This window comes from Silene latifolia, chromosome 6 (assembly GCF_048544455.1).
Source record: "Silene latifolia isolate original U9 population chromosome 6, ASM4854445v1, whole genome shotgun sequence".
Lineage (NCBI taxonomy): Eukaryota > Viridiplantae > Streptophyta > Magnoliopsida > Caryophyllales > Caryophyllaceae > Silene > Silene latifolia.
Genome location: NC_133531.1, coordinates 3,041,833 through 3,068,951, shown reverse-complemented (window position 1 = coordinate 3,068,951; position 27,119 = coordinate 3,041,833). Strand labels below are relative to the sequence as shown.

At 37.4% G+C, this 27,119-nt stretch overlaps 2 protein-coding genes across 3 annotated transcripts; one reads left to right on the top strand and one right to left on the bottom strand.

The window, feature by feature from the left end:
* LOC141585978 (uncharacterized) lies at positions 1–23,411 on the top strand. 2 transcript variants are annotated; one of them, XM_074407069.1, is made up of 51 exons: positions 1–337; positions 2,058–2,355; positions 2,466–2,694; positions 2,781–3,117; positions 4,684–4,797; positions 4,903–5,031; positions 5,122–5,310; positions 5,668–5,862; positions 5,965–6,102; positions 6,212–6,334; positions 6,436–6,689; positions 8,038–8,141; positions 8,239–8,333; positions 8,411–8,626; positions 9,540–9,731; positions 9,807–9,882; positions 10,007–10,074; positions 11,276–11,421; positions 11,539–11,647; positions 11,733–11,879; positions 12,077–12,124; positions 12,528–12,656; positions 12,803–12,988; positions 13,131–13,256; positions 13,569–13,648; positions 13,739–13,844; positions 13,946–14,041; positions 14,115–14,264; positions 14,875–15,054; positions 15,191–15,420; positions 15,809–15,938; positions 16,017–16,133; positions 16,622–16,666; positions 16,762–16,839; positions 16,925–17,041; positions 17,148–17,274; positions 17,588–17,688; positions 17,771–17,908; positions 18,202–18,282; positions 18,587–18,733; positions 18,819–18,926; positions 19,014–19,061; positions 19,173–19,316; positions 19,424–19,485; positions 20,441–20,594; positions 20,680–20,871; positions 20,955–21,059; positions 21,178–21,306; positions 21,885–22,112; positions 22,743–22,844; positions 22,934–23,411. In XM_074407069.1, exons 1-51 carry the CDS (start codon positions 239–241, stop codon positions 23,084–23,086), a joined length of 7,095 nt encoding a protein of 2,364 aa, XP_074263170.1. In that variant the 5' UTR covers positions 1–238; the 3' UTR covers positions 23,087–23,411. The 2 variants fall into 2 exon arrangements, with proteins under 2 accessions (XP_074263170.1, XP_074263169.1); XM_074407068.1 differs by having other exon boundaries at positions 12,803–13,036.
* A 491-nt stretch (positions 23,412–23,902) lies between these two features.
* Positions 23,903–26,871, bottom strand: LOC141585977 (protein transport protein Sec61 subunit beta). The gene is made up of 2 exons (XM_074407067.1): positions 26,752–26,871; positions 23,903–24,334 (listed from the first exon to the last, which is right to left on the bottom strand). The coding sequence occupies exon 2, from the start codon at positions 24,329–24,331 to the stop codon at positions 24,092–24,094; it is 240 nt and encodes a 79-aa protein (XP_074263168.1). The 5' UTR covers positions 24,332–24,334; positions 26,752–26,871; the 3' UTR covers positions 23,903–24,091.
* Positions 26,872–27,119: the final 248 nt, after the last annotated feature.

Sequence of the window (27,119 nt, the reverse complement as noted above, 5' to 3'; positions counted from 1 at the left end):
ACAACCTTTCTTGCAAATTTTCTTGGCAAAAAAGTAAAAAAAAAAAAATTCCAAAATATTCACACACACATCCCCAAGTCTCCCTCCGGATTACATACATACACCCTTTTCCCCCCCTTTCACACTCTCTTTCTCCTTTCTCTCCTCCGCAAATCTCGAATTTAATCGCAACCTCACTCTCCATCTTTCGAAAACCCTAATTTTCACTTCGCGATTTCTCCTTTTTCCACCTGCAACGATGCAGGAATTCTCGTCGACGGTCGCTAGTCATGTCCGATTTCTCATCCGTAGCTTGAACGGATCTAACTCTGATTCCGTCCTCCAAGAACTTCGTCAGGTTTATTTTTGATTGATTTTGATTGTGTTTTGTGATTTTGATTGTTGATTTGATTGAACTCTTGATTTGATGCTGGAAACCCTAATTTTTTACGATTTGTGTAATTGTTGGAAGAATTTTTGTCAGTTGATGGAGTTTTTGAGTGTTTGTTTCGCGAGAATAGTAGCGCGGTTTCGAACTTTGTAGTTTGTTTGTTGTCGAATGTTGAGAGTTTGTGTGAGGAAAACTGGATAAAGGAAGGCAGTTGTTGATGGAGTTTTTCGCTGATAGTTTCGTGAGAATAGTAGCGTGGTTTGGAACTTTGAAGTTCGTTCGTTGTGGAGTGTTAAGAATTTGTGTGTGAATTGTGTGAGGGAAATTGGATATGTGAGTATACATGTATGTGGAGGGATATGCATCATGAGTGTAGTGTTATTGGAATAGCATTACGCGATTTTGACATGTTCTTTTTACTTGGCATTTGGCAAGTAAACAAACTGTTAGGTTTGTTTTTCATTGTTTTCATAGTGTTTTGTGTTTGATTGTTGATGTGATTGAATTTTGTATTTGATGCTGGAAACCCTAATTTGTTGTGTTTTGTGCAACTGTTGGAAGTCAGTTGCTGGATTTTGATTTTTAGTTTTGCAAGAATATTAGCGCGTATCGGAACTTTGAAGTTTGTTTGGCTGTGGAGTATAGGAAATGTGTGAATCGAGTTTTTATGGGGAAAATTGGATAAGTGAGAGTATATGCATGTGGAGGGTAGATGGAAATTTGAGTGTTAGTTTGCGAGAATACTAGCGCGTTTTGGAAATTGAAGTTTGTTAGTTGAGAGTTTTTGTGAATGGAGCTTGTGTGGGGAAAATTGGATAGGCGATGGCACATGTATGATGTATGAGGATATAGATGCATAAAGAGCATGGTGGTTTTTTTTTTTCCGGCGTAGTTTGTCGATCATTTGTTTATGTAATTGGAATAGGAATAGCACCAATAGCATATAGATGGATTTGTGGAGTAGCTCGCTATGTGTTAGGACCTTAGTGTTGAAAGGCGCAAAGATGACAAGAACAATGTACAAGGAACGAGTTGAATCCGCACGCCTCACGGGCACAAGGCATGTGGTTTTGGAAATAAAATTCTATCATGATTACTAGTTTAAGATGAAATTCAGCATATTAGAGGAGGGAGAAGGGAATAATAAAAGAATTAGAAGAAAACATCATGGTAGATGCATAGTAGTGTATTTCGCGTGTTGTGGTTGTGCCTTGTACCTATGGCGCTCCGCTTTTTCATGGATTGTTGCTCCTATGCGCGCTTTTTGTGATGTGGGGAGCTATTGATGGTGAAGGTTTTTCAGGTGATGGAAGATGTAATTTGAATAGCAAACTGTTCAGCTGAACTAATTTCGTTTTAAATTTACTCAAGGCCTGTCCAAACTCCAAGTAAAGCTTCTTATTGGTACCCTTACATCTTATCTTAGCAGTTAGAACTGAGATGAGTGTTTTAAGAGAGAGAACCGTTCTATTAAGTTTGATTTAACGGAGCTCTACAGCCTACATGACTTTACAGTATTTTTATTATTTTCTGTCTGTTATAACTTGCCATCCTCTTATTTTCTATCCCAATCTATTCTTTAGGTTAATTTTTACCTGAACGACATTTTGACTAAAGTTTTCTGGCTCAATTTAGTCAATGCATCTATAGTTAAGTTTTAAATTGATCCCCTCCCGTTTCTGTACAGTTCAGCGACTATGGATTGGAAGGAAGCATATTAACCCTTCAGAGCTGTTTAGACTACATCAATATTTATGAGAATGAAGTAAAGAACGATCATTTGCATCCGGCTTTTGCATCATTATTCAGATTCATTTTGGGGAAACCAAACTTCAGCTCTATTCTGTGCCAGTCTTTAAGACATGTGGCAATCCGGGAAGGATTTCTTGATGATTTATCAAACCTGTTCTGTCTTTCACTTTCTGAAAAAATTGCTGTTGGACTTGCATTGTCAGAATCTGAAAATTCTGAAGCCAGATTAGTTGGTACGACATAATACTCGCATCTAGAGGATGTTGTTTCTATCTTGATATGGCTTCTTTTGTCTGTCATTATTATAGCATGGTGTACATAAATCAATTATTGCTTCTTGCAGGGACTAACTTTTGCATGACTCATGTTGAGAGTTTGTTTGATAATCCAAGCATTTTAGAGTCGGATGAACAAATTCAGAATATTTTTATGTTTCTCCATCGATGTGAGGGCCTCTCGAAACATGTAGACACATTTACGCAGATGCTGAGCTTAATGCAACCAAAAGAGGCTGTCCCATCTGTCTTGGGTCCAATGATCCTTGATGAGCTGAATGATACTAAGTTATTGAGGTCATTTTTCCTGATGAGTTTTATTGGCTTTTTTTTTGTTAATTTATATGAAATTTATATTTTATTGTTCTTCAAAACTGATACAGGAATATGGACTTGTTTTATGATTCCAATGATGACTTTGATTCTCTTGTTGCTGAAATGGAGAAGGAGATCAGTATGGCAGATGTGATGAAGGAACTGGGCTACGGATGTTCAACTGATGCATCAAAGTGCAAGGAGATTTTGTCTCTTTATCTTCCACTTACTGAAGTAACTGTTGCTCGGATACTTGGCACAGTTGTGCGCACTCATGCTGGTCTCGAAGACAGCAGTACTGCATTTTCAGCATTTCTTTCTGCAATTGGTAGCAATGCCATGTTCGAGCTTCCACGTCTTAGCTCATGGAATGTTAACATCCTGGTTGACTCTATTAAGCAGCTAGTGAGTTAATCTATCTATGCGTACATATTAAATTCATGTCGTATTCATATTTGATTATTTCGTTGATGGAATTTCTCTTGTGATTGTATTTAAGGCTGATGCTTCTATCATGTAAGATGAACAAAATATTGTAGAAACTAGTTGGTCTAGGAAGGAGTTAAACAATGTCGGTATTGATTTATCAACGACAGGGGAAAGAGAACCGAAAACCCTATCAGACAAGTGTGACCTGTGGTTGCATATGGCTGATAACTGATGGACATATGTGTGACTAATTGCAAATATTGGCGTTTTTTATGGATGGAGACATGAGTAATTGCACAAACTTATTGTGATGTTTGGTAAAAGAGCATTTTATATGCATTTTTTTACTGAAAAAAGCTCATCTATTATAAACTAAAAGATAGGTTTTTCTTTTACCCTTTGTTTGCATACAAAAAAGAGAGGGAAAGGAAGGGGAAATGGATGTAGGGAATTGCTCTCCAAATCTTTCCTTTTGTAGTAGGATAGGGAATAAATTGCCTTGCCTTGTAGGACTTCCCTTCCCTTCCCCCCTCCCTCCCCCCCAAAATCATTCTAGTCGCCTTCATATCCCTCCTTTTCGGTTCCCTCCAAAATTTTCTATTCAAGCAAAGTCTTTGTTTCTTGTGCAAAAGAGCCTTCTCATTATAAGCTGACGTTAATAACCATTGTACATCTGCATAAAAAGTATGTTATGTTCCCTAAATGTTCTTTGTACATTCTAAAGCAGCTAACAACTGACTTCATTTTCCTAAAACTTTTGGAGAGCCCTCTACTGCAACTAATACAATCATCTTAACAAACTAGTTGATACAAGCAGCTACTAGGCAAATTGTAGCTGCCAAACAATCCCCATATGGTCAGAGAGAAAATATGCATCGAAGATTCTAGAGAAAGCTTTTTAAAATTCTTGATTATCCTGCTATGGACGGGAGAAATTGGTGTTTTTCACAAACCTGTAGTTTTAAAACCTTTGAAGTTGGTCTCTTGACATTAATGTTGATGAGTTCAGAGGTAATATATGTGAACATTAAGAGTATTATTTACATTAGGAACACGACATTTTGCTCTAAAGTATCTCATAACAGTGGAAACAAAGGCTTTAGTTTTAAATTTCACTTGTATCATGTAAATGGGTATGCTATTTTGTAGTAAGCACGGAGATTAAATTTAGGGCCTTTAAATGTTGTCATTAGAAACTTTACAAACTGATGATTATGCTAATTAATCTCATAATTTTCTAAGTTATAATGTTCATATATTGCATTCCAGAGTTTGATGTTTTCTCTTGATTTTTTTTTAAATAAAATAAATGTACTAATCTTTTCGGCATAGTTACCAAGGCGTTGTTTTGTTCGTTATTTTTGTTAATGCATGGATGGTCTTCTAGGAACTACTTTGATGCTATCTGATTCTATGTAGACCAGGTTCGATCTGGCGTTGTACCTCTCACATGTGTCTGAGGCTTGGGGTTGGGTATGATTTATCTATCTTTATGAAACCTGCCAGCATGTTTTCTCATCTCTCATGTATTTCTATGTACAGGCACCTGACACCAACTGGGTTAAAGTTATGGAGAATCTTGACCACGAGGGATTTTACATTTCTAGTGAGGATGCTTTCTCATTTTTCATGACTATTTACAAGTGTGCTTGCCAGGTAATTGTTTTTTATGATTGTAGACAGCTGATCGATTCTGCTTATTTGTCGGAATGATTTGGTCACCAGAAAGCTTTTTGTCTGATTCATATATGAGTTTTGTAGGAGTTGTTTCCGATTCATGCTATTTGTGGTTCGGTCTGGAAGAATTCTGAAGGGCAGCTGTCCTTTCTTAAGTATGCTGTATCCATGCCGCCTGAAATATTTACATTTTCCCATTCGATCAGGAAACTGGTGAGTTGATGGTGTACAAGAAAGTAAGAACTTCCTGCTTTGTTTATATTGCTCTGATGATTGAGATAAGGGACATGGGTTGTGTTGCAGGCGTATGTTGATGTTCATGGTCTGAGCTCTCAACTTGGACAATCGAATAATGCATGGTTATGTCTGGATCTACTGGATGTGCTGTGCCAATTGGCTGAGAGGGGTCATGCTGCTACTATTCAGTCCATGCTGGAGCATCCTCTTAAACACTGCCCTGAAGTACTGCTACTTGGGATTGCACAAATTCATGTAATCTTCTCTAATTTCTGCCTGATGATTTTGGGCTTGAATGTACACCAGCTTTTGTTGTTGTAATGTAGTTACGAGATGCATTATTTTAGCTATAAAGGAATTGCTCTGACCATAGATATTCTCCCCACTGTTCTCTCTCCCTTTGACTTAATATTTGGAATGTGGCTCATATAGCCTGTCTGGTTTTGTTGTTTTATGTTATTCCTAGTTGCAATAGTATGTCTTAATACTTTTATGTTATCCTCAACTGATATCTGCCTTTATTAATTCTTGTTTTTTTTGGATAAATTATTTGATACTTGCTAGTAGTATGAATTTTTCTGAACCTAATTCTATTTTTATTTAATCTTGTAGACAACATACAATCTTCTTCAGCATGAAGTATCTTCTAATGCTCTTCCAAGGGTAATTGCTAATGCTAGCAGGAAAGGATTCATTCTTCACCTTTGGCACATCAACCATAACCTGGTGCTGCGTGGATTTGTTGACACTCTTACTAAAGATCCGGACAGTGTCCACAGGATTCTAGATATATGTCAGGAAAATAAGGTGTTGTTTTATGTAGATATTACAAGATTCGATGCAAACTTTCTTTCTGTAATGGTTTTTTTACTGGATTTTTTTATTGAGTTATTTCTGTTGTTTATGTAGATTATAAATCTTGTTTTGGAGAGGATTCCGTTTTCTCTGGCTATCAGACTGGCAGCTGTTGCTTTTCAGAAGGAACTCTTAGATTTTGAGAAATGGCTGAATGATAATATCATCATAAGTAAAGAAGCCTTTTTCGAGGTATTTTATACTGCACACAGATGCTTGCGATATGTTTAATTCTCTTTTTGTCAATCAGTATTGTGGAAAGCTGTAAGTTTAGAGTTCTATGCACAATGTTACATTGCAGGAGTGTTTGAAGTATGTGAAGGAGATACAGCTACAAACAGTCTCAGATGATGCTGCCAACCGATTGCATCATACTACTTCAGCTGGTACTCTTGGATTCCCAACAGCTAGAATTATCTTGAAGGTTGTGGTTTCTCACATGAAGGGTGGAATCCATCATTTGCATTTTTCGTGTTCATTAAAGACTATTTTTTGTTTGTAGTGATTGTTAAACCCATTGTGCAGGTCCTTGAAGCTAATGCTCAGACTTTGACTTTAAAGAGTCTTTCTGATGAAATTGGCGAAATGCTTACATCCGTAGAGAATCATCATTCGAGTCAGCATAGTGATGGGGTTATTGATTCCTCTTCCTCGAACTCATATTCTGAAGATATTGAGTCCGAAGCAAATTCGTATTTCCAGCGCATGTTTGCTGAACAACAGTCAATTGATGAGATGGTTCAAATGCTTGCTCGTTTTAAAGAATCCTCAGTGAAAAGGTTATTTTTCTATATATAGCAGCTTTATATGCTAAATTTATTTCCTCGGTCTCCATAGCAGATCTTTATTATGAATTTGTTTCTTTGCCCTGTTTGGTTGTGGAGTTGTCTGGACTTGACACCTTTTTTGTTTCCTCTTCTGTATGTTATATGTATACATATAGAGGTGGCAATCGGGTCAGTCGGGTCGGGTTTGGGTCGGGTCACGTCGGGTCGGGTCATATCGGGTTCGGGTATATCGGGTCAGCATACCCTTTCGGGTCGGGTTCGGGTCGTTATCGGGTCGGGTCATTTCGGGTCGAATAATGTATCGGGTCGGGTCGGGTAACTTAATCGCATTACTATAATTTTTTACCATTAAATTTATTTTTTAACCTATTATTTGGTTTAAATAATTCATTATTAAGTCAAATATATCAATCTAAACACAAAATCACTTTCATTTTGATCAAAATTAAGCTTAATAATTATCGGGTCATCAATTTAATCGGGTCAGTATCGGGTCGGGTCAATATCGGGTCGGGTCTGGTTCGGGTTCGGGTCACTGATAATCGGGTTGTGTCGGGTTACGGGTCGTCATCGGGTCGGGTCGGGTCGATTCGGGTTCGGGTCGGGTTTGCTCGGGTTCGGGTCGGGTCACTCGGGTCGGGTCAGACTTGCCAGCTCTATATACATACACATATTTTTAATGATTCTAGCAAAGCTACCTTCGTTTCTTCTAAAGAAGCATATATGACAGGGTCTTGTTCATACAATTTGATGAACTTTATCTTTCTCCATGCCAGTTGATGTGACATTTTGTCTTGGGAAATCTAGTCGTCTAATGTACACTTTTTTTTTTTCAGACTTAAGTAGATCAATGAAGTGTAACCATTTTGCTTGTATACCTGGCACCTATCCTATAACGCCATTTTGGCTGTCTTTACTTTCTTTTTAGCAAATCCACACTATTTTCTCAGACTTAATCACATAAATGGATATTAACCATTTTTGCGAAAGTTGCAACTGCTTGCATACTTAACACTTCTGCTACTTTGACACTACATTTTAGGCCAAAAAACTTGAAGCTTTTTCAGAAAATATCTGTTTTCGATACTCAGGCATGTATTACGTCTGACACTAGCTTTTTCTTGGATGTTTTGGCTTAAAAGATAATGCCCAAGTGGCATATCAATGTTCAGACGTCAATCGTCGGACACAGGTATTCGAAGGTTATATGAAGAGTGATAGTAACGTAGGTCTTCAGACTAGAAAATTTAAATGAAAAAATGCTGCATATGTTTGATGATGAAGTGGATCCACTATTCTTCACGAAAATGTATGTTACTGATTGATCTTTGAATGGCAGGGAACAATCTATTTTTGACTGCATGATATCCAATCTTTTTGAAGAATATAGGTTCTTCCCTAAATATCCTGAGAAACAGCTTGGATTAGCTGCCATCTTATTTGGTACGACATCACAACTTTTCATACTGGAAAGTGGATATATTAAGCATTACTATTGGGTTAAGGCTGATGTTACTGGTCACATGTTGAATTGTTGCAGGCTGTATCATCAAACATCAACTAGTAACTCATCTGCCTCTTGGCATCGCACTTCGTTGTGTTCTGGATGCACTGCGCAAGCCTGCCGATTCGAAGGTATGTGTGTACTGCAGTTTTCTCTGAGTATTTTGTTTTGCTGTTGGGTAGCTTAGTCTGTGACAAATCTACTACAGATGTTTGCATTTGGCACGAAGGCTTTGGAGCAGTTTATTAGTCGTTTGGAGGAGTGGCCCCAATATTGCAACCACATCTTACAGATATCTCATCTCCGTAGCACTCATCCTAATGTTGTTGAATATATAGATGGGGTCCTTGCGAGAAAGTCCCATGGAGGAAATGGTCCGGTTGACCAACTTAACATTTCTTCTCTGGGGACAACAGTTAATGAGGTAAAGTGAACGGTTTTATTTTGTCATGCTTGCATTTACTTCCCCCTTATTAAGCAGGATTGATGTGAGTAATTGTACTTAGTAGATCAATATTGGCACACTTTGCTAAGTGGTTGAAAAAGGAGACTGAAATTGTCATCCTTTTTAGGCCCCCATGCAATCAAAAGGAGTTGGTTTTATATGAATATGTGCTAATTTTATGTTCTTGAATATGCCCATGTCACCTACTCATTTGAATTTTTAACCAGGAATTTTTCAAGCAGCTAATAGTAGCAATAGTTATAGTTATAATACTGTACATATAGTTAATTGATTTGTATGAGGCTTAATTTTTCGTCATCTTGCGTGCTTGTGGTCTACCAACTTTTAAGGATGTTTTGGAATTAGGTTCTAATGAGAATGCAGGGTATAATGCAAAGAGATCACAGGGTTGACAGATCATCTTTTTGTAGACTAAGAAGCGCATTTTTTTGTTTCAGCGCCTTAGTGTATACATGAATCTATTTTTTGAGACAGGATGGGGAATCACATACACATATTTTATTCGTCAAATGACAACATAGTGATGAGTATATCAAATTTGATAATTTAATAGAAAAAGGAATCTCATCTCCCCCTACCTGGGTCTTTTAAACTGCCAGGTTCTGTTTTCAGACTGTAAAACTCTATTTTTTGTTGATGCTGAACTTGTAAGAAATGAAACTTATTTAAAGACGAAGGGATCATTGAATCACGCAGTGCTATATCGCTGCATCCGATACCGTGTAATGCCACATTGTCTGACAATCCTAATTTGACACATTTTATGATCTGTTCATATAGTTTTGGTTTATCTTTGAAAATAGTCTGCCCTGGTTTGGACCCGTCTTCAAGCTGTGCATAATTTATAATGATCCACATCTATATTTTGCAGTTGATCGGATCTAATAGTTCACACCCCGGGCAACAACTCTCATCATCTCTTCGGTTTCAGCCGCGACAATCAGCTTTGGTTGAAGAAGGAGCAAAGGCTTCGACTACTATGAACAGCTTCACAAAACCACCTATAGCTGCTTCAGTTCAACCTACTGCAACATCGTCAGCTGACAGTGTCAGCTTGCCTAAGGTTTGTCTGTTTCAGCTTACAGGATGGGATAAGGATAACAATGAAGAAAACTAACATATTTTTTTTCCTTAATAGCTACAAAGTGCTCAAAGTGCCCCTGGGATGCTATCAATTTCCTCGGCATTTTCTCGTAACAGAGGGTCTACCACAAGTAATATCTTTATATTGTTTATTTCCTTAGAGCTTTTTCTCCAGATTATTTCTGTTGTACTTTACTTCTCTGACATTTGCTGCAAACATTTATATCCATTCCTAAATTCTTTGATCCCATGCAGGGTTTGGTTCTGCATTGAACATAGAGACGCTTGAAGCTGCTGCTGAACGCAGAGAAACTCCAATTGAGGTATTTTTCAATTGTCTCTGTGCATAATCTGCCTTGATTCCCACTTCTTAGTTTTTCTGTTGCTTGGAGTAGTTAATAGCTCATATTTTTGTTCCTTCTATTTTTTGGCTTCCTTGTTTGGCTTTCTAAGTGGTGTTTTGTGGTCTGTGAATGTATTCCAGCATGTTTTTCCCCTATTGTTCTGGTCATTCTGAACAAAATAAGGTACTTATTTTGGATGTTTGCAGCCCCACCCATACGGAGAGTTCATTTCGAATGACCCATAATGAAAAACTGTGTTGAAAATTGCAAATGCAAACAGTTCACGGGGCCGTTTACTCCATTCCATCTAAATCAATATTATGTTCCAATCTTCAGAATTTAAGGGCTTCTTTGATCGACATTTGTCACTTATTGATTGGATAGGTACTATATACGCAGTATGCAATTGAGTGATTTGACTATCCTTTGATACAAAAAGCAAAAATATTGTTCCTCATACAATATATGAAAAATTCTTTATTTACAAACATGAGGATTTTTTTATTTATTTATTCTAAATATACGAACACTATGATATGGAAATTACGATGGTAGTCTATAACCTTTTCAAGTAGAACATATTTTTTACATCAGTTCAATATGATGACATATATCATTCAAGATGGAATACATCACTTTTTTTTGGGGCCAATTTCTCTTTTAAATACTTTTTGAGCCTGTTCAAGACATACAATGCATCATCTTGAAACTCTGAAAGTTTTGATAATCACTATCGTCCAATTGCAAAAAAATTTCATGATTGTAAGATAAAAGGCATTGACTATCATAAAATCTTGCCAGAAGGTTCTCTTAAATACTAAAACTAACAAAATAACAATCACAAAAGCTTCAATTATAAAAGAGTAAATGTATACTTAGAAAGCCCATGCACGTAGCGCCAAAGTCTATTTCAGAGAAATATCCAATGAAAAAAAAATCTTTGTCAAACTTCTAGATTCACCTTCTGGCTCTTCTGTATGAAATTGACAATCTACCTGAAAAACACTTGATTTCATCATTATTCTGGCTAGTTTTAGAGCAGAGAAAATGGACTCCTGAGTGTATTGATAGAAAGGGGAAGATATATTGTATCTTTCATGTCTACCATCATTTTTGTTTGTCACTGGAGGTTTCTTCTCTTTGATGTTTAACATCTATTTCATGTTCATTCTATTCACAGGCACCGTCTTCCGAGGTTCAAGACAAAATTTCATTTATAATCAACAACATTTCTTCAGCTAATGTTGAAACTAAAGCCAAAGAATTCTCCGAAATTCTGAAGGAGCAATACTATCCTTGGTTTGCGCAGTATATGGTGATGAAAAGGTCACAATTCACAATCTTTCTCCTGCTCTTTTTGAGTTCTCAGACGTTACTTCCCCACATTTTTTCCTGTCTAGTGTTGCGTCTCGCAAGTGTTGTGACATTCTTAAGTCACTGCAGGGCAAGCATCGAGCCAAATTTTCACGAGTTATATCTGAAGTTTCTGGACAAGTTTAACTCAAAAGCTTTAAACAAAGAAATTGTTCAAGCAACTTATGAGAATTGCAAGGTTGGCTGTCTTAAATGTTACAATTCTTTTGTGAAACATGTTAAATTAATTTTGATTACCTGATATTTCTTTTCTGTTTGTTCAGGTTTTACTAGGTTCAGACCTCATAAAGTCTAGCTCAGAAGAGCGTTCGTTGCTAAAGAATTTGGGCAGCTGGCTTGGGAAGCTTACAATTGGTAGAAACCAGGTTTTAAGGGCACGCGACATTGATCCCAAATCTTTAGTTATAGAGGTGAAATGTGTTCTTTTACCGATTTTTTTAATTTGAATTTTCTTTGTGATGATAGTATATGCACGCTTAGGAAGTTCAATTATGTGCTCCAAATTTTGGTGGTCAATATGTTTTCTTGTCCTTAGTTAAGTTAGCTGTATTTTTTTTTTCTTTTGCATAGCTTAAATCAATTTTATTCATGCAATAATTTCTTCCAGGCCTACGAGAAGGGGCTAATGATTGCTGTGATTCCATTTACTTCCAAGGTAATCATTATATCTTTCAATTCTACTTTGTGAAGTAGCTGTATGGTTGGAGTCAAGTGCTTAACTCTCATTGGAATATGAATTTTTATCTTGTTGTAGATTTAACCACTAATCTTGCATGATTTTATCTTCAAGATATTCCTTGTGGACTTGTGGTTTATATAATATGGACTATGGAGTACTATTCTCTCCATGCTGCCCTTAAATTAATATACTATGCTTGTTAGTTGTTATCATTTGAAAAAGAAATCTCTGTGGTGCTGGGTCCTGCTTTCGATGACTAATTTCTCTCCCCGAGTCACCTTAATTTTAAATTAGATACAGTGAAAATAGATCACCTAAATTTCTCACAGGGCTGCTTTCGTTTAATTATCTACTTCTGCTGCTTTTGCTGTTACTGCAGATACTGGAGCCATGTCAAAGTAGTCTGGCTTATCAACCCCCTAATCCATGGACGATGGGGATTCTTGCTTTACTCGCTGAGATCTATGCAATGCCAAATTTGAAAATGAATCTCAAGTTTGATATCGAGGTAGGATATGTTACATGTCAGTGTTTCTACATCTCGATTGCTTTTGTTAAGTCGTAGTTGAAAGTTGCTTTGTGATAATTCAATGACCTAGTCCATTTCTTGTGCAATGTAGTAATTTTCTGTTGTGCTGTTGGTGCTTACTGCAGGTACTTTTCAAAAATCTTGGCGTTCTGATTAAAGATGTGACCCCAAGTTCTCTTTTAAGAGAACGTGTCAGGGTAATCGAAGGAAATCCGGATTTCTCGAACAAAGATGTTGGTGTACCTCAGCCAACGGTCGACGAGAAATCTATGGTACTTACGGCTTTGAACCAGGTTGAATTGCCTCTTGAGGTATCTACTCCATCTCAGCTTGGTGGTCACACACATCAAATCTCTCCGGTTTGTATACACTTGCATTTCTACTTTCCTTTTTTCCTGCATATATTTCGTAAATGCTCTAGAGTTTTTCTGATATATTGTATTTGCTGTGCAGTATGGAACCACTGCCGCTACTTTGGTCGAGGATGACAACTTATCTTCTACAGTATTTTCTGACCCACTTCCTTCTGCTCCTGTTGTGCAACAACCTACCCAAACTCAATCCTCATACGTGGGGCAGGTATTGCAAAATACTCTCATCTCAGAGGTGCACATCATTGTTTGAAATACTTTGTCTATATGTCTCTTCTAATAGAGCTGATTTCTAAATGGCTGCTGTATACTATTTTGCTACATACGACAAAAATAACACGTCTCTATTATAATTAAAACTATTAAAGTCACCAATGTCTATATTTATGGTTTTATATTTTCGAATACGGGAGGTCCTTATTGCAATTGGCCTGTTTGTTAGCTGAAGTAAAGTAGACTTGCTGTCTCTATTGTATTTCTTGCTTGCTAGCTAATCTGTGGAACTTATGCTTTTGTTCAGCTACCCTCATCAGTTCCTAATATAGGATCACATTTTGTTGTGAACCCGAAGCTTCAAAATTTGGGCCCTCATTTTCAAAGGTTTGGATGATATATCTTCAACCTTTCTTGGGCTTGACTGTGATTATTAGTCTCCTTGGTTTTTATTTGATTTAATATCTATCTTTGCAGAGTGCTTCCCGTCGCCATGGATAGAGCTTATAAAGAGATAGTAAATGGTATAGTGCAGCGTAGTGTTTCCATTGCAACTCAGACGACAAAAGAGCTTGTCATTAAGGTCTGTCTGCTTTTGATGATGGTTGCGAATAAGGTTCATATATATTTATTGTTGAAAAACTATTTTTTGTCACTTCTCTTACGTCAAATTGTTCGGCTTAGGACTATGCATTCGAGTCGGATGAAAGTCGCATATTCAATGCTGCACATCTGATGGTTGCTAGTCTTGCTGGTAGCCTAGCTCATGTAACTTGCAAGGTTAGATTTTAATCTGCTGTTTCAATATCGTGACGATATTGCTGGAATATTCATTGTTAACTTTCTGTTACAGGAACCTCTCCGTGCCTCAATTTCTAGTCAGCTTCGCAACTTGCTGCAGGGTTTAGCTATCGGAGATATGTTGGAGCAAACAGTGCAACTTGTAACCAATGATAACCTTGATTTGGGTTGTGCCTTAATTGAAAATGCTGCGACCGAGAGGGTTAGATGTTAATTCTTTGCTGCGTACATTACATTTTTCATTTTCCTGCCTGACCAAGTTATATCATCATGATTGGCATCTTCTTAATGGTTACACTTTCGTCTGAGATTGTTTCTTGTGCATCTTATTTTTGTCCCAAAGCGATTTGATAATGCACTGCCTTTCAGCTATGGCGATTTTGCCAGTACCGTATTTTTGGACATATCGGTTTTTATCAAGTTCATCATTTTGGATATATGAAAGCTTACTTTTGAAAGCGATTTTAACTTATTGACTGTGTTTGATCATCCTTTAGAACCCATGGACGGTTCTAAAGGATGATTCATGTCAGCCAACCCCAAATCATTTTGGGATTAAGGCTCTGATGTTGTTGTTGACTCTGTTTGATATATTTCTTTGGTTTTTTTGGTGTATTTAACCGTGTACTTCTCAGTTCTCCCAATATGTACCTTCAGATGTGATGTTTCCTGTCCTGTTCAGCCCTACCTCTCTCATAAAGTCAAGTGTTTTTGGTTGTTCATTTCACGTGTTTAGCTTGAGATCCATTTTGTGGTTCTTGTTAATAGAATGCTGTATGATTTCTAGTGACATATGTGATGGTTTGTTTTAGGCCGTTCAAATGATTGATGGGGAAATCTCACAACAACTTTCTTTGAGAAGGAAGCATAGAGAAAATGTTGGTTCCTCTATGTATGATGCTAGCATATATGCCCAAGGCATGGGTGTCCTACCAGAAACTTTGCGTCCTACTCCTGGACGCTTGTCTGATTCTCAGCAGCGTGTTTATCAGGTATAGCTTATGCACCGCTTGTTTCACAATCTTTTTTTGCTTTGGGTAACTATGTGTCTTTTTACTTCACTAATTTATTGCCTGTATTTCTGATTTTTGTGCTGGTTATTGTCTTGGCCTCTACTTTTGTTTGCAGGACTTTGTCCGCCTTCCTTGGCAGAATCAGCAATCTATTCAGACCGCTAATGCTACTCATCTTCCTTCATTAGATGGTGGTAACTTCCCACTCACAATCAGCACTTCTTCAGGGCAAATAAGCTCAAGTGTATATCCCTCTGGACTAGGAAACAGTAGCTTTGGTGTGGGTGCTCCGCATATTGATCTCGTACCAGAGGAAATGGAAAAATCTCAAGCTCAGTTGTTCAGGTTTTTATTTAATTTAAATGGGTGTTACTCCTTTGGTGTTCTTTTAACTTCTACAGTAACACTGAATTTGTGCATTCCTAATCCATTTGATATTTATTGATTTGTGTGCCTAATTGAGGCTGTTACATGTTGCACACACCACGCACTCCGTTCACGGATTTAGATGTTGTTAATGGATTTCAGTGTGTTTGATTCAAGTGAATCACTCGTTTTGCTTGGTCTAAAACAATATTTTCTTTTCTATTTCTGATCAATTTAGTATTAGATACTGGTTCAAGATCCTGCAGGTCCATATCATTGAACTTGAGATCGTTGTCAGCTGATTGTATTTTGTCGTTGTATTTTGTCGTGGCTATCTCACGTGTGCTCGTTAACCTTTTCATTTCAGCCCTGTTGCGCTAAACCACATAAGAAGTTCTGAAAATTCAGTTCCTTTTCGTTCCGAGGCTGATTCAATGCCCCTGTCCTCTTTGAGCGCACCAAATCTGGAAGCACAATCAGTTGAACCAGTCCCAAGTGTAAGCTCTTATTATCTTCTCTCTTAATACTGAAGGATGAAGTTTATTCACTTGCTGACTCTGCATTTGTATTTCTAGGAACCTGTTGGTAGCTCACAGCTGCCATCTCTGAGCTCTGCATCATTAGGAACAGGTCTTTCCGAACCCATGGCTACTGAAGATGCCCTGGACAAATATCACATGCTCGCGTTGAAGGTCACATTCATTTATCATTTGTTTTGCTTCGTATCTGCCACATATCATATGTTTTGTTGAAGGTCATACCATCACTGCTTGTTTTGTTTCTTTTTTGACTTCCTGTTGCTTGCCTGGTTGACGGTCGCACTGAAAGTTGTGCATACAGTGTTATGTCTATATGTCGTTTTCTAAGCATGGCTCAGAGAGTGTAAGCCCTTGAAGACCACTGTTTCATTTTCCAAGCGTTACTTGTCTGAATGTTGACTTTTCTTTTATTGTGATATCTTTCTCTTCACCCTGCTATTAAAATGATGCGCAGGTTATATATGTCCATCTTCTAGGGTCTGGACTATATTTTCGTTTTTTGCCTTTTCTTGATATTTTGTTGTGCAACAATTGTCCATTTTTGCACTAAGAATTTATTGTTCGATCAAAATTAGGTAAATCTTTATTGTCTCTCTTCAAAATTTTATGCTCTGAATCTTTTATTGTTTGATCAATATCAGCTGGATGCCGCACTAGCTAATGATAACGAAGAATCAGATATTCAGGTAATGTTGTGTTATTCATGGAAGAGGAATCTTCTGCATATTTACTCTGTTGATTATGGAGCCATTATTAACTAATTTCTCTTCTATATCTTCAGGCAATTATTGTAGAAGTTCCAAAAATGATTCTGAAATGTGGTAATCGAGATGAAGCTGCCTTGGCTGTGGCGCAAAAGGTGTCAGATTGTTTTATGAGTTGATTGTGTTGTTGATATGATTTAAGTATGTGTTTTAAATTTTGGTATATGTATCACTGTGCAGGTATTCAAAGCTTTATATGAGACTGGAGGAAACAGTTTCCATGTTAATGCTCATCTTGCTATCTTGGCTTCTATCCGTGATGTTTGCAAGCTTGTGGTGAAGGAGCTTACTACTTGGGTATGTATATGGATATGCTTTGGGTGAACATTTATTGAGTTGTTCATTTCCTGATTTGTGGGTTATTTTATTCGGAATTTAATGGAAATTTGGATTGTAAATTTAGGTGATTTATTCAGATGAGGAACGAAAATTCAACAGGGATATAACGGTTGGCCTTATCAGGAGGGAGTTACTTAATTTGGCAGAATATAACATTCATTTGACAAAGCTTCTTGATGCTGGAAGAAATAGTAAGAATATTTTTGTATCCTTTTCTATTGTTGCTGAAGATGTTTTTATAAAAGAAATCCGGGCTTCGATTTTAAAACCTATAAATTTACCTTGACTTTGTATTATGTTTCGCTCACCCTTTTATTTTTCATTTTTGCCTTTTCTATTTTTTTCGCATTTTGAGGTGTCCGTTCACCCATGAACGGTTTTAAAGGATGATTCATGTCAGCCGACCCCAAATCATTTTGGGATTAAGGCTCTGATGTTGTTGTTGTTGTATTGTTGCTGAAGATGTTAAAAGGGTTTTATATCATAAAGTACCTTGTTATGCAGAAGCTGCAACTGAATTTGCGGTCTCGCTTCTGCAAACATTGAAGAAAGAAGAACCTAAGGTCATCTCAGAGCTCCAAAATTTACTTGAAGCATTAGCCAAGGTTGGTTTCGCATTCCCTTTTGTTTATGCTTGGCTCTCAATTACATAGTTCATCTAAACTTTTTTCTTACTGTGGTTATCAGCTTGCCACTAGGCCTGGGTCCCCCGAGTCTCTGCAGCTATTAGTTGAAATTGTAAAGAACCCAGCGGCTACTGCTAGTGGCCTTCCGAGCCCCGTCACTGCAAAGGACGATAAGAACAGACTCACTAGAGACAAAAAGGTTTGCCTTCGATTTTAGGGTGACTTTGGTCAGAAGACTACTATTAATTTTTTGTGTTGGAATTTTTATTGGGATGTGTCATTATTCAATGATGGTTCTAAGGATGATTCGTGTCAACAAATCATTTTGGTATTAAGGCTTTGATGTTGTTGGAATTTGCTATGCCTAAGAAGCATCATTTCAGACAATTTTACATTTTACATGAATTCACAAAACTTGAAATTACTATGTTACTTGTGGCCTTGTGGGTAATCAAACGTTCACCTACATGTGTGTTTATATATTGTTTACAGGTTCTACAGTCAATGGCAAGTAGGGGAGACACTAACAACGTAGAGGTCATGGAGCCGGAGGCTTCTAGCTTCCAGCAGCAGGTATCATTCGTCTTTGCTGTGAACACAAGTAGTTTGTTTTCAAGATGTTTAATTTCTTGTGCTTTAGGCTGATAATCATAAACTTGAATGTTGGGGCCTTTGGGCCATGTGCATGTAGTCTTAAATCTCTTAATTAAGTCATGCTTTAAAAGATGCCTGCTTCATTTTTTTGTGTCAATGGTATTTTTCCTTTTTTTTTATGCCTGGATGAGTTTATAATTCAGTGGTACATGTACGGGAAACATTAGCTGGTTGCGAGTCTTGGTTCCAGATGCTACAATATTGGGCTCATATTGGCTTGCAGGTTTCTACATTGTTTGCCGAATGGTACCGTATAAGTGAACTGCCAGCTGGAAATGATGCTCCCTGCACAAAATTCATGTTACATCTACATCAAATTGGTCTTCTTAGAGGAGATGATAAAACAGAACGCTTCTTCCGCGTTCTTTTGGTACATACTTGTCTCATTTTCTAGTAATTTGAATATATTTGACACCAGTATCTTTGTCCCTGTATTAACTTGCTCTTTGCCTTAGGAAATTTCTGTGTCGCACTTTGGTGAGCTGATGCAAAAATCTCCACAAGTGCATACACCCTTTCTCGCTATTGATATTTATGCTAAGCTAGTATATTCAATATTAAAGGTATTTTACTTTTCTTTTCTGATTTTCTGTTACTGTATGATTCTTGTTGTTATCTGACGTCATCTTATTATATCATTCTACTTCTAGTATTGGCCTGTTGACCAGGGATCGAGCAAGCTTTTTCTCTTACCAAAGGTATACTTGTGAACTTACGTATGGAATTTCCACCTATCTGGAAAGACTGAACCCAAGTTAGTTTTTTTAATTACGTTAAACTAATTCAGTATATTGAATCTTTGCACGTAGATTTTAACAGTCACTGTACGATCCATCCAAAAAGACGCTGATGAGAAAAAAGAAGATTTTAATCCGAGGCCTTATTTTAGGCTGTTCATAAATTGGCTGTTAGACATTGGTTCCATAGATGTCCATGATGGGGTTAACTTTCAGGTAGTTTTTAATATATAGTCCTTCTTGTCTTCCCTTTCCAGTTTCATCTCTCGGCAGCTGCTGTGTTTTGGTCACTTAGCTTTCCATCCACGGCTTTATGATTGCAGGTTTTGTCATTTTTTGCAAATGCATTCCATGCTTTGCAGCCCCTGAAAGTACCAGGTTTCAGGTATGTATAGAGTGTAGTTTCTATGCCTTCTATATCTCTTTTTCTGTTAAAAAGTTCTGTATTGTCGTCAAATCCTCACAAGCTAGTGAGGCTCCTCTGTCTATTCAGTACGCATTGTGGTTATCTCTTCAGCAGTGCTCGACAATAATGGGTTCTTAACCTGGTACTCCTTCCTATTATATGGAATTGCAACATTTGGTTTTGGCACAAATACTAACGTTGTGAGAGGGAGCTGGGTCTCACCTAAAAAAGTAAGGACATTTTACACAAAAATATGACTAAAATATAAATGTGGCAATTCCACTGATATGCCAAATAAGGAAAATGTCGCAATCCAACAGAATAGGAGGGATTCTGGAATAGCACCTTCAAGTGAGGCTCGTGCCTGGGGCATAAAATAGGGTGTTTGGCTGGACCTAGCCTTTCTGTAGGTGCTCACAACATTTTTTATTACTGTTGTGGGAAGGCCCTATCTATTGGTATAGGTGTTATCACTTTTAAATAAATTCTCTTCTTTGCATGAGGCATGAGTGCATGACATTGCCCTATTGACTGAGTTCTAATATATCAGAAGCAAAACCTCTTCTCAGTCTACTTAATTCGTTTTGTGGTTTTCAAAATCAAACTGTTTTGACTTTGTATAAAGTTCCTGATCTACTAGTGGTGTTCTTTTTGTTGGTCCCGACTCTAAACAGTCTTAGTTTATTCATGAAAATTCGGACTGTCTGTATTCTATTTCCTTTTTTTGTATGCTGGGTATTTTTAGTGCAATCCTGATATGAACATGGTACAAGTTTATAGTTCCGTGCCTGTTGATTAGTCATGAAACTGGCACTTTAATTACGTGATGCATGAATCACAGTATTTAGTATTAGCTTCTTGCTTTCTCTTTTCTTCTTTGTGGGTGAATACAGTGTTTCCTCTCATAAGTTTCACAATTTCTTTCATGTTTCAGCTTTGCTTGGCTTGAGCTCGTGAGTCACAGGACTTTCATGCCGAAATTGCTGACTGGAAATGCTCAGAAGGGTTGGCCTCTACTACATCGCTTGTTAATGGACTTGTTTCAGTTCATGGAGCCTTTCTTGAGAAATGCTGAACTTGGAGAGCTGGTCTGTATTTTTTTAATAGCAAAACATTTCTCTATATGTCTGTCCTATATGTATGTATTGACGTTTTTTCCTTTTGCATTTGAAGATTCGCATTTTGTACAAAGGAACTCTCAGAGTGCTGTTAGTGTTGCTGCACGATTTTCCGGAATTTTTGTGTGACTATCATTTTAGCTTTTGTGATGTCATTCCTTCTAGCTGCATACAGATGCGAAATATAATCCTTAGTGCATTTCCTTGTAATATGAGACTTCCTGATCCATCTACTCCAAACTTGAAGGTTTGTTCTTGATTCTATGTGACTCTTGAGTAATTACCTGTCAGTCCTGTAGATCTATAACCTTTTGGAGCTCGATTCTGCAGATTGATTTACTGGCAGAGATGAGCCAAGCACCTCGTATTCTGTCCGATGTTGACGCGGCTCTAAAGGCGAAGCAGATGAAAGCTGATGTTGACGAGTATCTCAGGGTACTAAGTTGTTTCTTTGATAAGTTAAACTGTAGTTGAGTAGCTTACATATCATAATTCTTGAGACAGTGAATGTCATTATTGTCCTTGTGTTGATTTTTCTTGTGGTATTCTGCAGACAAAACAGGGGCCCCTTCTGAAAGAACTGAAGCACAGACTGCTACTTTCACCCAATGAGGTTTCACATGCTGGGACTCGTTACAATGTGCCGCTGATCAATTCTGTTGTGCTTTATGTTGGGATGCAGGTAATTGGTTTGTACTTTGATGTTTTTTACAGTTTTTCTTTTGGATGTGAACTCAACCAAATCATAAACCATTGTTTGGACTTTGGAGAAGGAGATTTATAGGGAAGGGGGGTAAATTCGCTTTTTTTTTTTCAGATTTATAGGGAGGGAACATAGATGCTGTGGGGGGAGGATTTCAATTTGGCTTGGAAAAGGGAAAATGGTCCGTGCTCCACTGCTCCTTTATTTGCCTTTCCATCCTCCTCCCCAGTCTTCTCCCCTTCCCTCAATATGTATCCAAACAAAGGGGAAAGTTTTTTACTCTTGCCGTGGGGGGAGTATATTTTTTTACTGTAATTTTTTGAAATTACCCTCAGGCTCTCATTTATATCTCTATGGCTGCTAGATAGCCCGGTTTTAATGTTATTTTAGGTTTTAATGTATTTTTTCCAAGTTTTTAAACTATATTTGTGGTTTATTGTTCTCTTCTTGAGTTTTGCTATTTCACGTGAAATGTTCACATTACGCGCTGGGATGGCAAGTGTCTCTACCAAGTACCTTTTATTGACATTTGGTTACTTCTTTTTTCTTCCCTGCAGGCTATTCAGCTGCTTCAGGCTCGAAATAGATCTCAAACCCAGTCAGGTAGTGCGGATCCATCAGTCGATAATGCGGCACTAGCAATTTTTGAATCTTTAATCAAAGATTTGGATACTGAGGGCCGCTATCTATTCCTAAATGCCATTGCTAACCAATTGCGCTATCCAAATACTCACACACATTACTTCTCTTTCATCATGCTCCACTTATTTTCTCAGCCAGAAAAGGTATTTTTATTCTGTTTGCTGTGTTCTGTAACCTGTTTGTCGAGTTGATCGCTTATGCATGACGAAATTCGGCTTAACTGTTATAGATGCCTTGTTTGCTGATACGGTTACTTCGTCATAGAAACTTATCCTCCTTGGCCTGTAGCCTATTGCTATATTACATTATCACTTGCTCCGTATTATCGTGATATTTCCAATTCTATTGGGCGGGCACATTGTAAATGTAACCCTACTCCTAATGACCACCCATGTAATCTCTCCTAACTCCCACTCAACCACTAATATCCACCCATTTACAATCCCACGTGCAACCCCGCAGAACACTACTCATAAGTCAACCAATCGACCTCCTCCGCCACGCGTCAACTTTTAATTGACTGGTGGAGATGTTGCGGTTAAGGTCGATTGGTGAACTACACTGGCATGTGCCATATGGAATCTTATCTCCTGTCCCATATGTTAATGGTGTTCCTAGCTTTAAACATTCATTCATTATTTATTGCTAACAATAAACCGAGTGTTTTTTATGCAAATGAACCGTCTCACACAATAATTAATTAATTACTGTAAAAACAAGTGTTTTTTTTGTTAGTTGTTGATGGGTCCTAACTCTTGAATTACCATCCGCAGGAAATAATTAAGGAACAAATCACCAGAGTACTGTTGGAACGCCTTATTGTGAATAGACCACATCCATGGGGTCTTCTAATTACGTTCATTGAACTTATAAAGGTAATTTTTTAAACATAATCTTGAATTACACCTTGTTTTATTTAGCTGTTACTGTAAATTTATTTGTTAATCGTTGGTGCTCTTGATAGAACCCGAGCTACTACTTCTGGTCCCAAAGTTTCACAAGGTGTGCTCCTGAAATCGAGAAATTATTCGAGTCAGTCTCAAGATCCTGTGGAGGGCCAAAGCCTGTAAATGAAAACATGGTTGGTTCTGGAGCATTGTCCGATGGTGTACACTGAAGTACTACTAATTTATTTTCATAGTCGCTTTGTAGCTGCATTTTAGCCGTGTCTTCTCATCTCGTCTGTAAATGATTAGTCATTCTTGAATTAACGAAATGAGTTTAGTCGTAGACACCTGTAAAAATGTATTTCCATTGCTACCGATTCACATTCTATAGCGTTTGTACATTATTAGTCTATTTTACCTCAGTGCAATCAAAAACTGAGACGTCATGTTTATGTGTATCTTTACAACAGTTAACTGTAATCTTAGCTCTTGAAACATTTCTACCAACTGATCAATTGTAAATTATTTAATTTGATCACCACTGTCGTTTACCGTTCTGAACTGGGTCATTTTTGCAGTAATGGCAAAATTCAAAGCTGGCTACGGCCAAATATAGGAGTTATTATTATGCCCGAGTCACGATATATTGAGCACGTAAATATGGAGATAATCTGTAGTTGCTACTAATAAGAGAGTTAATCTTGTTTAAAAGTTTCTTCAGTTTAAGATGCTTATAAACGAGTGCACGTAAATGAACATATTACTATCAAGTCAACTAGTGTTCATAAGAAAATACTACGTATGAAATTTAAGTAGCAAATTTTACGAAATAGATTGGAGTATAAGCCTCTTGCTGTCGTGTTAGCTTTAACTCGACAATAGCAACGGAATTAGAAAAGAAAACAAAGTTGTACATGACGTCTAACAACATTCAAGCGATGATAACTCCTTGAATAGACTACACTAGTTACCGGTAAAGAACAAATTTGTATGATGTCAGGACGGTTGGAGAAGGGTAAGTTGAATTACAGATAGCAGCAAAATTTCTATGAAAACCATCTCAAAGGCACTGAATAAAAGCGCAAAATTACGAATACCATTGGTAGAACATCATAGATTCAGGTAAACTCAAGTCACAATGAAGTGAAATACAGAAAATAAGAACTTCAAAACTTCTCTAAAAGTGAAGCTCGAATTTGCCTGTAAAATACCCTATTCGTGTGGTTCAACCTTATTCAGTTTTTCTGGACCAACCAGAGTTTACCAACAACATGAAGCAGGGCAACAAACGCGATAAACCCAATGCTCATCATGAGAACCACATTTGGAGAAATCTTCAAACCAGGGGCATCATCCGTGTAAAACTGGAGCATTGTCCCTGAGGCACCGCCAGCTGCCCCTCCTCCTGCTGTCCTCCTCCTTCGCAGGCTTGCTGCGGCTGCTGCACTTCCTCTTGGTGGAGCTGTTCCCGCCATTTTCTGCAGTCAGAAAAGCGAAATAAATGTGCAATCCTCATACAAGCATATCTACATTGACAGAGATCTGAGATGCAGGTTTCTCTAAGATAAATGTGCGCACAAAAATGTATAGTGTACTCTATCAAAAGTTCGGCACTCAAGTGCAATACACAGTTTACAATGTAAAAGACATGTAGCAGTGACTTGATCAGCAAGGAAATGAAACCAATATGCAAGAGTGCAAATGGCAGTGTCGTGCCCCGTGACCAGAACCCCAATTCGCTTAATATGTAACCCACAGTAACGCACTAGCCAAAACGACTCATTATGCCTAAGTGTGCTTTGTGTATTAGGCTATGTTACTCTGACTCTTCTGATTTCCCAACGTACCCATGTCCAACACTCAATACTCGGGCAAGGGTATGACACTTCGACACCTCATTTTAAGCCAAAATATGCATATTTTTCATAAAAATGGCCCAGTCCGACACTCGGACACGCACCCGTGTCGGATACTTCTAAACGACTCTCAGCAACATATTTAGGTGCAACTTGCTAGACGCACTACTATGTAATTTTCTTCACTTTTTTCTTTCTACTAGTTATTTTATTTGTCTTTCTTTTTACCACATTATCCTTAGGTTTTGCTCATTTACATGTTAGCCCTCCTTAAATTAAAAAGGATATTTTTACCCGCAATCTTATTCTGAAAATATAAATTTATTTACAAAAGCAGAATGCCTCGTGAGAAGTCGTGTCTATAAACCTCATGCCTTGCACCTCATTGCTAGCCTGATTGGAAGCGGCCCAAGTTCCACTCTTACCAATATGTGCATATCACCACTAACCACTTATTACCTAAAGAGGATTTAAGCGCATGTCAGATGCAATTTGCTAAGACTTTGGAGCACAAATTCAAATTTCCCGTTCACCATTTCAATTAAACTAGTACATTACTCTCTGATTGACACCCCAGTACGGGTGACCGACAACATCCCATAAGGCCATAGGGGTATCTACATAAATAACAGTATTGTACACACGGCATAGTTTTACATATCAGCCGTAACACTGATTCGCGACTGAGTTATAAAGGTTTTGCAGTTATCACAAACACATTTTACCACATTTAGAAGTGATATTGGCCTCTTTGGCGAGATTAGGTCGCAACAACCGATACTTCATCGCCGTAACCAAATCCAAGATTTGACACTATGACAAACAACAGCATATAATAAGACTTGATCACAAAAGTAGAGATATTGTTCGTAAAGGTATTGTTCAGAAGAATAGACTAACTAATCATGTATGAACTACTTTGTGCCAAATAAATATCGTAGTTTCTGTTTTTTTCTTTCAAGATCTTCAAGGTGTTCAATTATACATCCACAACAGCCTCAATCCCACCAAAGCAAGCAGAATACTTGTTGATTGAAACTACAACTTATACGCGGGATATGACACATAACATGAAGAAACAACCCTCTTTTCACCAGTGCTGATTGCCATACAATTCCAATTTCCTCAAACCCAAAGTTCACTAGACTTCTTATATAGGTTGATAAATGTTCTTCAGCATTATCGCGTAAACTTATAGAATCACTAACCTTGAGGTTTGCAAATACTTCTAACATACTCACTTAATCCTCGTCAATTTTAAACTTTGCTATGTTATGAGCAGAGTTTAGACAAAGGTAAAAATAAATGATTGAGAGAGATCGACAACAATTTACTCAATCCATGATAAAGAACTTATACACAGAATCCGACACATAGATAATTATACACATTAAGCTTTAAAATATGAAGAGACTACCCTACTTTCACCAGTGTTAATTGCCACACAATTCCGACTTCCTAAAACCCGAAGTTCACTTGAATTCCTCAGGTTGGTTAATGTTCCTTCAGCATTACCGCGTAAAATTACAGGACTGATTTATAGTTGGCAAACATTTTTGACATATCACTCACTCCCTTCATCCTCGTCAATTGTTAACTTTGCTATGTTGCCAGCGGAATTCAGATAAAGGTAAACAAATGACTGTTACGGATACGATCCCTAAATCTTCCATCAAAATAATTAACGCAACTGATACTGTACAGTATATACCAACAACCTAACAAATTCAATACAAAACTCACGCAAAAACCGAAAATTAACCATTCAACACACAACACAAATCAAACGATCAAAAATTCAGGCATAAATAATCAAATTCACTGGATATCTAAAACAAACAATCAGAAATTCAGTTATACACAATCACATCAACTGGATAAACAACGAATCGATTAAAATAAACTAAAACAATCAATTAAGGATGATAAAAGCAACATGCAAATCAGAATGTGCAACAAAAGAGTAATGCATGCAGAGAATAATTAATTAGAAACATAAACCCTAGAAAAATCGAAATAGAAAGAGGGGAAAAAAATACCTAAATCTTCAATTAGGTGAGTAAATTGAGGTGAGAGAATGAGTAGTTTTACGAATTTTATTTTCTTCGCTCTTTTTTTGGCAATCGCGATTCGCGAGTTGTTGAGGATGTGCTTACGGGTTCAACTCGAGTTAAACTCGGATTCATGTCAATTGGGTTAAGTGGTTAACCATAGTTTGATTTCGGTTCAAGTTATTTTGATTAACCGAATTAATCTCGGGTTAGGTTTGAATCTAGACGAGTTAATATTAGGTCAAGTGAGTTTTATGAGAACATGAGTTTGTTTTAGTTCTGATTAGTTGGTTCGTAGAATCATTTAGGTATTCAGATTAAATCTGGTTTTGCGTACAATTCAGGTTATTACATAT